The sequence below is a fragment of the Balaenoptera physalus genome (genome assembly GCF_965194825.1).
Source record: "Balaenoptera physalus genome assembly, chromosome: 13".
Taxonomy (NCBI): Eukaryota; Metazoa; Chordata; class Mammalia; order Artiodactyla; family Balaenopteridae; genus Balaenoptera; species Balaenoptera physalus.
Window position 1 is genome coordinate 75,452,744 of NC_138892.1, and position 12,212 is coordinate 75,464,955.

At 37.0% G+C, this 12,212-nt stretch overlaps 1 protein-coding gene across 1 annotated transcript in view; it reads left to right on the forward strand.

Moving 5' to 3' along the window:
• Positions 1–12,212, forward strand: part of CPNE8 (copine 8) — a 318,004-nt gene that overhangs the window by 129,268 nt on the left and 176,524 nt on the right. The window contains exon 6 of the mRNA XM_082419257.1: positions 3,342–3,418. Coding sequence (XP_082275383.1) covers positions 3,342–3,418 — 77 coding nt within the window. The remainder of the gene's footprint in view (positions 1–3,341; positions 3,419–12,212) is intronic.

The following is a 12,212-nucleotide window of genomic DNA, read 5'->3' on the forward strand; positions in this document are numbered from 1 at the left end:
CACAAGGAAGAGAAGAGAAACATAAATGTAGAGTAATCAGCTGGAATCTGATAGTACAGCGATATTCGCTTGGATTTTGAGTTGTGTTATGCTAGTAATAAAACTAGATTTAGATTGTTATGGAAATAATCCAAACACTTCCTCTGATTTGCCACGTTTTTTAAAAACTACCTATGCAATGTGAAACATATTATTATTATGATGCTTTGTATTACTATACTCTGTTGTTTTGTTTTTTGTTTTTTTGTTTTTGTTTTTTTCTTGTCTCCTCTACTGCTCAGTGATAAACCTTCCAGTTTTATTACTAGCATATTGGATTTAGGGTAATATTTGGATACTTTTAAAGAGTGACAGGATGCATCTTATATTGTTATATGCTAACAATATGGTTTATAGTCATTTAAACAGATTTCAAAACTAAGTTCTATCTGTGTATTACTTAGATTATAAAATAATAGTGAATACATTTAACAAGTATCATGGTCAGTTTTTCGAAAGCCCAGTAGTTAATATGATTGAATAAATTGAAACATTTCTCAATTGCCAGCCACTGTAAAGTGGATTTGGTCTATGTGTGTATTAGAATTGTAGAAAAGTGCTTGGATTTATACTGGAAATTCTATTTTGACCTAACTATGGTGGCTAATCAACTGGAATACAACACTATAATAAGAAATAGTAAAGCAGTTTCTATTATAGCTAGTTTTTATTTCTATCTTTATCTAACTACAGAACACATATCTAAAAATATCCATTAAGGGGCACTAATTATATTACTAATATTGTGTAAAATGCATAGGAAATGTGGACCATTAAGACGACAAAACATGGATTCACTAGAGTTTTCCAACACAAGGAGAAGTAGACAAATATTAAATATTATGTGCTAATTTTTGCATTGTGAGTAGTAAATGTGTTGCTTAATTGGGAATACACAAACATAGGCAGATGTAAAATAATTACATAAATACCATAAATATTTAGGGGCAAAGAGTGCAATAACTATAATGTGTGCAGATGCATACTATATCTTTTTGGAGCACATTTTATTGACTTTATAATTTTTATTTCCTTTTTTGTTCAGCAATGATGATATGTGTGTGTTCTCTATTTGCTAATATGTGTCTACTCCAATATGGACTGCTCAATATATCTGTTCTGTTTTCTTGAGTCATTACAGCAATGAAGAGTTTTTACTGAGACTTGTTACTCCATTGGCCAAATCCATTTAATATGTAGTATGAGCATCTGTCCATCAATATCAGTATCCTTAGGAAACAGTTCCAGAATCCCCATGTATTTTTTGCTGCTGACTTACAAGACCAATGACATATTCCAAATCTTTAGTATTAAGCTCCCTCTATGTGCCATGAGACTTAGAAAAATTTACGTTTGTTTTAAAAAACCCATAAACATGTTTGTAAAGTCTTTTATGAAATTGGGAAAGACATGTTATTTTTAAGGATATTTAACTTAAATATGTCAAGGCTTTACCTTAAGTACTTTTTGCTTACTCGAAAGCAAAATTTAAAATGATTTGCAATTTTATGAAGTTATTGCCATTCTGTCAGCCATCAAGTTCCAAATCCAGATTTATTTTCTGTTTCTCTCTCCCTCTCTCCATTGCCGTACCCCCCACCATGTGTAGGTACAGCTTACACCAAATCCTGCCATTTTTCTGTGCACTGTTCCCAAGCATTTGCTACAGCTTCAGCTTGGGCCTTAACACTTTGCTTCTTATTAACTACTGTGGCCTCCTGATTGATTTGGCTTCCAGATTTTTCTTCACTCCTCAGTCCATTCTGCAAATTGGTATCTGAGTAATCTTCTAAATGCACTGTTCTAATGGTGTCCCTGAATTGCTGAAACGTTGCCAGTTTCTTCTCATTAATCTAAGGCAACTTTGTTTTTGTTGTTGCTTGGCCAAGAGGGCCCTCCACAGTCTTGATTCTTTATCTCTGTTTCTGCCCTTTATTTGAGGTCTGCTCTTTTCTCATTACATTCTTGCCTGATACTCTGATTTTTTCTCTAGGACCCAAATGTTCCAACTGTCTTCTATTCATGATCTGATTCCTACCTGGTTCTCAAGGCTTACTTACTTTGGGAAAATATTCCCTTGACCATCCTAGTCTACAGTGTTTTTTTTCCTCTCATGAGACTTATAGCAACTTACCCTGAATAACACAGTTTTTACTTTTATGGCTTGTTATGCATTTAAAATTTTTATTTAGTGAAACTTAAAACAACATTTTGTTTGCTGTCATTCCTCTGCCCATCCTTCTTAGGGCTTTTCCTGGGCCAGTTCACAGTACAATTTAGGGAGATCTCCCACTTTCTCCTTTAGGACAGCTTGGATTCTTACACAGGTTATGCTAGAGAGAGTGCCTCACCCTGAACCACCTCTATATTTTCTTGACCCACATATCCAGATGGTGTTGGAGCCCTTATTTTATTGACATGGGAAGTTGCATTGTATTTATGGTATGTAAATCCTTAGGCAGTATTTCAATCTTGAATCAGAATATGTGGGTTAGTTCTGACTCTGCTATTTACTGACTGCTTAAAACATGAAAGAAATAACCTCCTAGATGATTAGTTTCTTTATACATGAAATTTAGTATTAGTGACAGACCTCTCATTTTGCAAGGTTATTCTGAGTCTTGAAAATAAGAATCATCTAGTGGTACATTAATAACTTTATAATGTATTATACTTAACCCATTTTTAGGCACTTAATATATGCTAATATTATCTCATGCAATAACTCATTGAAACCTCAAAATAGCTCTGTAAGGGGACGACTACATGTTAGAGGAAACCGGAGAGTTTAATAACTGCCACAGTCACAAATGGTCAGTGGTGGTACTGGAACAGACATCTGGCAGTGTGGCTCTGGATCCTAGTTGTAGCCATGATGTCACACTGCTTCTTTGTAAGTATCACTGTTAGTGCTGGCCACCACTGCTCTGTTCTTTCATGATTTGCCTTCTCAGCCAAAAGTTTAGAAGTTTCAGAGACATCTCAAGTCAACCCAATTGTGGATTCAAATCATGGAACTTTTTTCCATTTTCATTTTAATTTAAAAAAGAGAAAGAAAATAAACACAATGTCTAAACACTCTTAATAACAAACCAGCTTAGTGATTAAAGGACGAAAGGCTGTGCAAACTTAGGGGACAATCACATGCTAAAATTAGTGCATTTTCAGCTTATTTTGTTTATTCTTGGAAGTTAGAGAATTCAATATTTTAACAATGAAAACAGTGCAGATATGATGTACAAAATACATAGTGTAAAGACAGGTTGGGAACTTAAGAGCTTTAATCCTTTTATCTATTTTAGGACTTTCTGGGACAAGTGTTTTGTACATTGGGGGAGATTGTTGGTTCACAGGGAAGTCGCCTGGAAAAGTCCATAATGTAAGTATTTTTTAATTTAGACAATGAAATGTTAACTCTTTATTTTCTGTTTTGGCAGTTTTGAATAGATGAATATGTGGTTGTAGACCAAAAGTGTGTTTTAAAATCTTGAGTTTTTTTCTTCCAACAAATCATTTTGACATTTTTGTAAAGGATAATATATATTTCAGCTGTCATATGCCATGCTACAAAATCTTCACAAAATGAAATGAGCAGATTTAAGCCAGAAAATTTGTTGTTTTCCTTTTGGTTGTACTATTAATTCTTAGATGTAGTGCTTTTTGAAGACGAGAGTTTACTTCTTTGGACCAGGGACTATATGTAGTACCACCTTTTATGTTTAATAAATGCATTTTTAGTGATTGAGATTTAATAATATTTTTTACTAAAAAATTGGTCTGAAAAGAAGGCAATAAGTATGAAAATATTAATAGAAGGTGGTCACTAAGAATTATATTTTCCATATTCACCTTCAGTTATGGCTATCATGCTTAATTTTCAGATCAATTGCATGAGATGATCCTATTTTCTCTAGTTCCATACAAGGCAGAAAACAAACTCTAGACATTTTCTCTAATCCTTTCCTCTCCTTGTCCTCCTTCTTCCCCCATCCCTAATTTTGATTTTTTGGATTCACTTAACTGTTTTTAAATAAAAAGGTCTAGGAAGGTCTAAGGCTATTGCAGAGCAAACCACAATGTCTAAAGATTTGGGGAGTTCTGAAGTCTCTATCTTCACCAATTTTTTAAGAATCTCAAACTCACAAAATAATTATGTCAAAACTTTACAAATCTATTCACCTTTGACATCAAACACTTGAAATGGTTAAAGCATCATTTTCACCTTCCCTGTATAAAATGGAACTTTATACTTAGTATCTTCTTCTTAGGCTAATAAGAAGTCTATGAATTCTAACTTCTTTTATTTAACTTTGATTATCTTAGAAAATCATTGCTGAATGTCAGTTTGAAAACTTTTACATACCAATGATCTTTTTAACATTCTTTTGACATGTAATTTGTTTTTACATCATTGTAGGATTTGGAAGATTATGGTTTAACTATATTTATGCTCACTTTAATAAGTCAATGATAAGTAATCTATAAAGCAAATATAGATATTCTTATTAAGTATACATAATTCTTATTGCATTGTCTAGTCTAGTGGCGCAGGCCCATAAGCATTCTTAGATTACTAAAACACCTTTTCTTTTGCTGAAAAAATAATCAATATTATCTATACAATGCTACCATAAATATGCTTTTAATATTCTTCGAGAGAAAAAAGCAGTTAAAATGTAGAATTTTTATCTTAGAGCAACAGAATAGAGATTTTTATAGAACTTGCACTCATAGTGTTAAATTGATAATTTTATTAAACAATTTTACCTGATGTTATTTTCTCCATAAAAGGAAATCATAACTCATTTCAGAAAGCTCTTAAATTCCATAGAATTTTTCCCAGTGGAAAATCAGCATTATATTAGTCTTGAAACACGTTAAAAAGTTGATATTATATTGGCTCGGTTATGTGGTAAATAGAATGTAGTGTAACATGTAGTCCTTGTTCAGTTAATTCAACAAGTCCTGCTGGACAAGACCAACAGAAGCAAATTCAAGCTACAGGGTGAAGATTCCTACAGTAATGATTGGCAGAATACGCCAATGTAGGGGGTATCTGCCAGCAGTTGAGTAATAATCATTTTACATAATCAGAAAGGGTGAAATGCTCTATAGATTTTTCTAAGCTTCTGCTGAGGTTAGGGTAGCACAAATGAGGCAAAACCTTGGAAACCTTTTCAGACAACATGGAGCTATTATAACTACATGCTTTACTTCATCTATAGGGTATTTTGTAATTTAGGCAAGTTTATTATAAGAGTTGATATTATATCTATCTTATTGAAAAAGATATAATTTATTCAATTTTTTAAGGTATATGTAACTAATCTTATATTCAAAGTCTCTCTCTGACTTTATTGGGCAACCTTACCAGGTAAATAAACATTAAGGAAAGGGCTTAAAGGTGGGCTTATTATTTGAGCCATGGGAAATTTTTGATTTTCAAAGTAAGTTTAGCTAGGCAAGTGTTAGTACTAAATGGGTAATGAAGTGTACAGTTTGAGTGTAGCAAAGAAACTAAGAATTGCAGAATGGTGGCCTATTACATGAGGGAATTAAATTAGATACTTGAGATAAAGAGAACAGAGGAAAGAGTTGAGAGGGTTCCTAGGAGATTAATCAAAAATAAGACAGTAAAATTGAATAGATTTAGCTTGCTAGTGGAAGGATATTTTGGATTTATTAATCAAAGAATCAGGTGATAATAATAATGTTCTCTCACCTGAGCAGTTACTACAACCCAGGTGGACACTGGATTTGATCAAACAAATACACAAATATTTTGTACTCACCCACCCTCTTGTTTGAGAAAATATTGGCTTTTGTTAAAACTCTAGCTATGAGGGGGGGGCCTTCAAGATGGCAGAAGAGTAAGACGTGGAGATCACCTTCCTCCCCACAAATACATCAGAAATACATCTACATGTGGAACAACTCCTACAGAAGACCTACTGAACGCTGGCAGAAGACCTCAGACCTCCCAAAAGGCAAGAAACTCCCCACGTACCTGGGTAGGGCAAAAGAAAAAAGAAAAAACAGAGACAAAAGAATAGGGAAGGGACCTGCACCAGGGGGAGGGAGATGTGAAGGAGGAAAAGTTTCCACACACTAGGAAGCCCCTTCTCCGTTGGAGACTGCGGGTGGCGGAGGGGGGAAGCTTCAGAGCCACGGAGGAGAGCGCAGCAATAGGGGTGCGGAGGGCAAAGTGGAGAGATTCCCGCACAGAGGAGCGGTGCCGACAAGCACTCACCAGCCCGAGAGGCTTGTCTGCTCACGCGCCGGGATGGGTGGGGGCTGGGAGCTGAGGCTTGGGCTTCGGAGGTCAGACCCCAGGGAGATGACTGGGGTTAGCTGTGTGAACACAGCCTGAAGGAGTTAGCGCACCACAGCTAGCAGGGAGGGAGTCCGAGAAAATGTCTGGAACTGGTGAAGAGGCAAGAGACTTTTTCTTGCCTCTTTGCTTCCTGGTGCGCGAGGAGAGGGGATTAAGAGCGCTGCTTAAAGGAGCTCCAGAAATGGGCACGAGCCGTGGCTATCAGCGCAGACACCAGACACGGGCATGAAACTGTAACGCTGCTTCTGCAGCAACCAAGAAGCCTGTGTGCAAGCACAGGTCACTATCCACACCTCCCTTCCTGGGAGCCTGTGCAGCCCGCCACTGCCAGGGTCCTGTGATCCAGGGAAAACTTCCCCAGGAGAACACAAGGTGCACCTCAGGCTGTTGCAAGGTCATGCAGGGCTCTGCCACTGCAGGCTCGCCCCGCACTCCGTCCCCCTCTGTCCCCACGGCCTGAGGGAGCCAGAGTCCCCGAATAAGCTCTTCCTTTAACCCCATCCTGTCTGAGCGAAGAGCAGACCCCCTCAGGAGACCTACACGCAGAGGCAGGTCCAAATCCAAAGCTGAACCCCAGGAGCTGTGCAGACAAAGAAGAGAAAGGGAAATTTCTCCCAGCAGCCTCAAGAGCAGTGGATTAAATCTCCACAATCAACTTGATTTGCCCTTCATCTGAGGAATACCTGAATAGACAACAAATCATCCCAAATTGAGGAGGTGGACTTTGGGAGCAATGATATAAATTTTTTCCCCCTTTTTCTCTTTTTGTGAGTGTGTATCTGTATGCTTCTGTGCGTGATTCTGTCTGTATAGCTTTGCTTTTACCATTGGTCCTAGGGTTCTGTCTGTCCTTTTTTTTTTTTTTTAATGTATAGTTTTTAGCACTTGTTACCATTGGTGGATAAGTTTTTTGCTTTGGTTGCTCTCTTCTTTCTTTCTTTCTTTTTTTTATTACTTAAAAATTTTTTTTTAATAATTATTTTTATTTTAATAACTTTTTATTTTATTTTATTATCTTCTTCCTTCTTTCTTTCTTTCTCTTATTTCTCCCTTTTATTCTGGGCTGTGTGGAGGACAGGCTCTTGGTGCTCCAGTCAGACATCAGGGCTGTGCCTCTGAGGTGGAAGAGCCAAGTTCAGGACACTGGTCCACAAGAGACCTCCAAGCTCCACATAATATCAAATGGCAAAAATCTCCCAGAGATCTCCATCTCAATGCCAAGACCCAGCTCCACTCAACGACCAGCAAGCTACAGTGCTGGACACCCTATGCCAAACAACTAGCAAGACAGGAACACAGCCCCATCCATTAGCAGAGAGGCTGCCTAAAATCATAATAAGGCCACAGACACCCCAAAACACACCACCAGACGTGGACCTGCCCACCAGAAAGACAAGATCCAGCCTCACCCACCAGAACACAGGCACTAGTCCCCTCCACCAGGAAGCCTACACAACCCACTGATCAATCTTAGCCACTGGGGACTGGCACCGAAAACAATGGGAACTACAAACCTGCAGCCTGCAAAAAGGAGACCCCAAACACAGTAAGTTAAGCAAAATGAGAAGACAGAAAAACACACAGCAGATGAAGGAGCAAGGCAAAAACCCACCAGAACTAACAAATGAAGAGGAAATAGGCAATCTACCTGAAAAGGAGTTCAGAATAATGATAGTAAAGATGATCCAAAATCTTGGAAATAGAATGGCGAAAATACAAGAAACGTTTAACAAGGACCTAGAAGAACTAGAGAGCAAGCAAAGAGTGATGAACAACACAATAAATGAAATTAAAAATTCTCTAGAAGGGATCAATAGCAGAATAACAGAGGCAGAAGAACAGATAAGTGACCTGGAAGATAAAATAGTGGAAATAACTACTGCAGAGCAGAATAAAGGAAAAAGAATGAAAAGAATTGAGGACAATCTCAGAGACCTCTGGGACAACTTTAAACACACCAACATTCGAATTATAGGGGTCCCAGAAGAAGAAGAGAAAAAGAAAGGGACTGAGAAAATATTTGAAGAGATTATAGTTGAAAACTTCCCTAATATGGGAAAGGAAATAAGAGATTATAGTTGAAAACTTCCCTAATATGGGAAAGGAAATAGTTAATCAAGTCCAGGAAGCACAGAGAGTCCCATACACGATAAATCCAAGGAGAAACACGGTAAGACACATATTTTTTTTTTTTTAAAAGGGCAGTTTAATATGGATACATGGGAGCCATTTTTTTTTTAAAGTATTTGTTTATTTATTTATTTATGGCTGTGTTGGGTCTTCGTTTCTGTGCAAGGGCTTTCTCTACTTGTGGCAAGCGGGGGCCACTCTTCATCGCGGTGCACGGGCCTCTCACTATCGCGGCCTCTCTTGTTGTGGAGCACAGGCTCCAGAAGCGCAGGCTCAGTAATTGTGGCTCACGGGCCTAGTTGCTCCGCGGCATGTGGGATCTTCCCAGACCAGGGCTCGAACCCGTGTCCCCTGCATTATTGGCAGGGAGATTCTCAACCACTGTGCCACCAGGGAAGCCCCGGTAAGACACATATTAATCAAACTATCAAAAATTAAATACAAAGAAAAAATATTAAAAGCAGCAAGGGAAAAACAACAAATAACACACAAGGGTATCCCCATAAGGTTAACAGCTGATCTTTCAGCAGAAACTCTGCAAGCCAGAAGGGAGTGGCAGGACATATTTAAAGTGATGAAGGAGAAAAACCTACAAACAAGATTACTCTACCCAGCAAGGATCTCTTTCACATTTGATGGAGAAATTAAAACCTTTACAGACAAGCAAAAGCTAAGAGAATTCAGCACCACCAAACCAGCTTTACAACAAATGCTAAAGGAACATCTCTACAGAGGAAACACAAGAGAAGGAAAAGACCTACAATAACAAACCCAAAACAATTATGAAAATGGTAATAGGAACATACATATTGATAATTACTTTAAATGTAAATGGATTAAATGCTCCAACCAAAAGACATAGACTGCCTGAATGGATACAAAAGCAAGACCTGTATATATGCTGTCTACAAGAGACCCACTTCAGACCTAGGGACACATACAGACTGAAAGTGAGGGGATGGAAAAAGATATTCCATGCAAATGGAAATCAAAAGAAAGATGGGGTAGCAATTCTCATATCAGACAAAATAGACTTTAAAATAAAGACTATTACAAGAGACAAAGAAGGACACTGCATAATGATCAAGGGATCAATCCAAGAAGATACAACAATTGTGAATGTTTATGTACCTAACATAGGAGCACCTCAATACATAAGGCAAATACTAACAGCCATAAAAGGGGGCATCGATAGTAACACAATCATAGTAGGGGTTTAACACCCCACTTTCACCAACGGACAGATCCTCCAAAATGAAAATAAATAAGGAAACACAAGTTTTAAATGATACATAAAAGAAGATGGACTTAATTGATATTTATAGGACATTGCATCCAAACACAACAGAATACACTTTCTTCTTAAGTGCTCATGGAACATTCTCCAGGATAGATCATAACTTGGGTCACAAATCAAGCCTTGGTAAATTTTTAAAAATTGAAGTCATATCAAGTATCTTTTCTGACTACAATGCTATGAGACTAGATATCAATTACAGGAAAAAATCTGTAAAAAAATACAAACATATGGAGGCTAAATTATACACTACTTAATAACCAAGAGATCACTGAAGAAATCAAAGAGGAAATCAAAAATACCAAGAAACAAATGACAATGAAAACATGATGACTCAAAACCTATGGGATGAAGTAAAAGCATTTCTATGAGGGAAGTTTATAGCAATACAATCTCGTCTTAAGAAACAAGACACATCTCAAATAAACAACCTAACCTTACAGCTAAAACAATTAGAGAAAGAAGAACAAAAAACCCCAAAGCTAGCAGAAGGAAAGAAATCATAAAGATCAGATCAGAAATAAATGAAAAAGAAATGAAGGAAACAATAACAAAGATCAATAAAACTAAAATCTAGTTCTTTGAGAAGTTAACAAAACTGATAAACCATTCGCCAGACTCATCAAGAAAAAAAGGGAGAAGACGCAAATCAATAGAATTAGAAATGAAAACGGAGAAGTGAAAACTCACATGGCAGAAATACAAAGGATCATGAGAGATTGCTACAAGGAACTATGTGCCAATAAGATGGACAACCTGGAAGAAATGGACAAATTCTTAGAAATGCACAACCTTCCGAGACTGAACCAGGAAGAAATAGAAAATATGAACAGACCAATCACAAGCATTGACATTGAAACTGTGATTAAAAATCGTCCAACAAACAAAAGTCCAGGACCAGATGGCTTCACAGGCGAATTCTGTCAAACATTTAGAGAAGAGCTAACACCTATCCTTCTCAAACTCTTCCAAATTATAGCAGAGAGAGGAACACTCCCAAACTCATTCTATGAGGCTACCATCGCCCTGTTACCAAAAGCAGACAAAGATTTCACAAAGAAAGAAAACAACAGGCCAATATCACTGATGAACAAAGATGCAAAAATACTCAACAAAATACTAGCAAACAGAATCCAACAGCACATTAAAAGGATCGTACACCATGATCAAGTGGGGTTTATCCCAGGAATACAAGGATTCTTCAATATATGCTAATCAATCAATGTGATACACCAGATGAACAAATTGAAGGAGAAAAACCATATGATCATGTAAATAGATGCAGAAAAAGCTTTCAACAAAATTCAACACCCATTTATGATAAAAACCCTCCAGAAAGTAATTATAGAGGAAGCTTTCCCCAACATAATAAAGGCCATATATGACTAACCCACAGCCAACCTCATTATCAATGATGAAAAACTGAAACCATTTCCTCCAAGATCAGGAACAAAACTAGGTTGCCCACTGTCTCCACTATTATTCAACATAGTTTGGAAGTTTTAGCCATAGCAGTCAAAGAGAAAAAAAATCCGAATTGGAAAAGAAGAAGTAAAACTGTCACTGTTGGCAGATGACATGATATTAAACAGAGAGCATTTTAAAGATGCTCCCAGAAAACTACTAGAGCCAATCAGTGGATTTGCTAAAGTATCAAGATACAAAATTAATGTACAGAAATCTCTTGCATTCCTATACACTAATGATGAAAAATCTGAAAGAGAAATTAAGGAAATAATCCCATTTACCATCACAACAAAAAAGAATAAAATACCTAGGAGTAAACCTACCTAAAGAGACCAAAGACCTGTATGCAGAAAACTATAAGACACTGATGAAATAAATTAAAGATGATACAAAGAGATGGAGAGATATATAATGTTCTTGGACTGGAAGAATCAACATTGTGAAAATGACTATACTACCCAAAGCAATCTACAGATTCAGTGCAATCCCTATCATACTACCAATAGCAATTTTCACAGAAGTAGAACAAAAAATTTCACAGTTTGTATGGAAACACAAAAGACCCCAATAGCCAAAGCAATCTTGGGAAAGTAAAAAAGAGCTGCAGGAATCAGGCTCCCTGACTTAAGACTATACTACAAAGCTACAGTAATCAAGACAGTATGGCACTGGCACAAAAACAGAAATATAGATCAATGGAACAGGATAGAAATCCCAGAGATAAATCCACGCACATATGGTCACCTTATCTTTGATAAAGGAGGCAAGAATATACAGTGGAGAGAAGACAGCCTCTTCAGTAAGTTGTACTGGGAAAACTGGACAACTACATGTAAAAGAATGGAATTAGAACACTCCCTAATACCATACACAAAAGTAAACTCAAAATGGATTAAAGACCTAAATGTAAGGGCAGACACTATCAAACTCTTAGCAGAAAACATA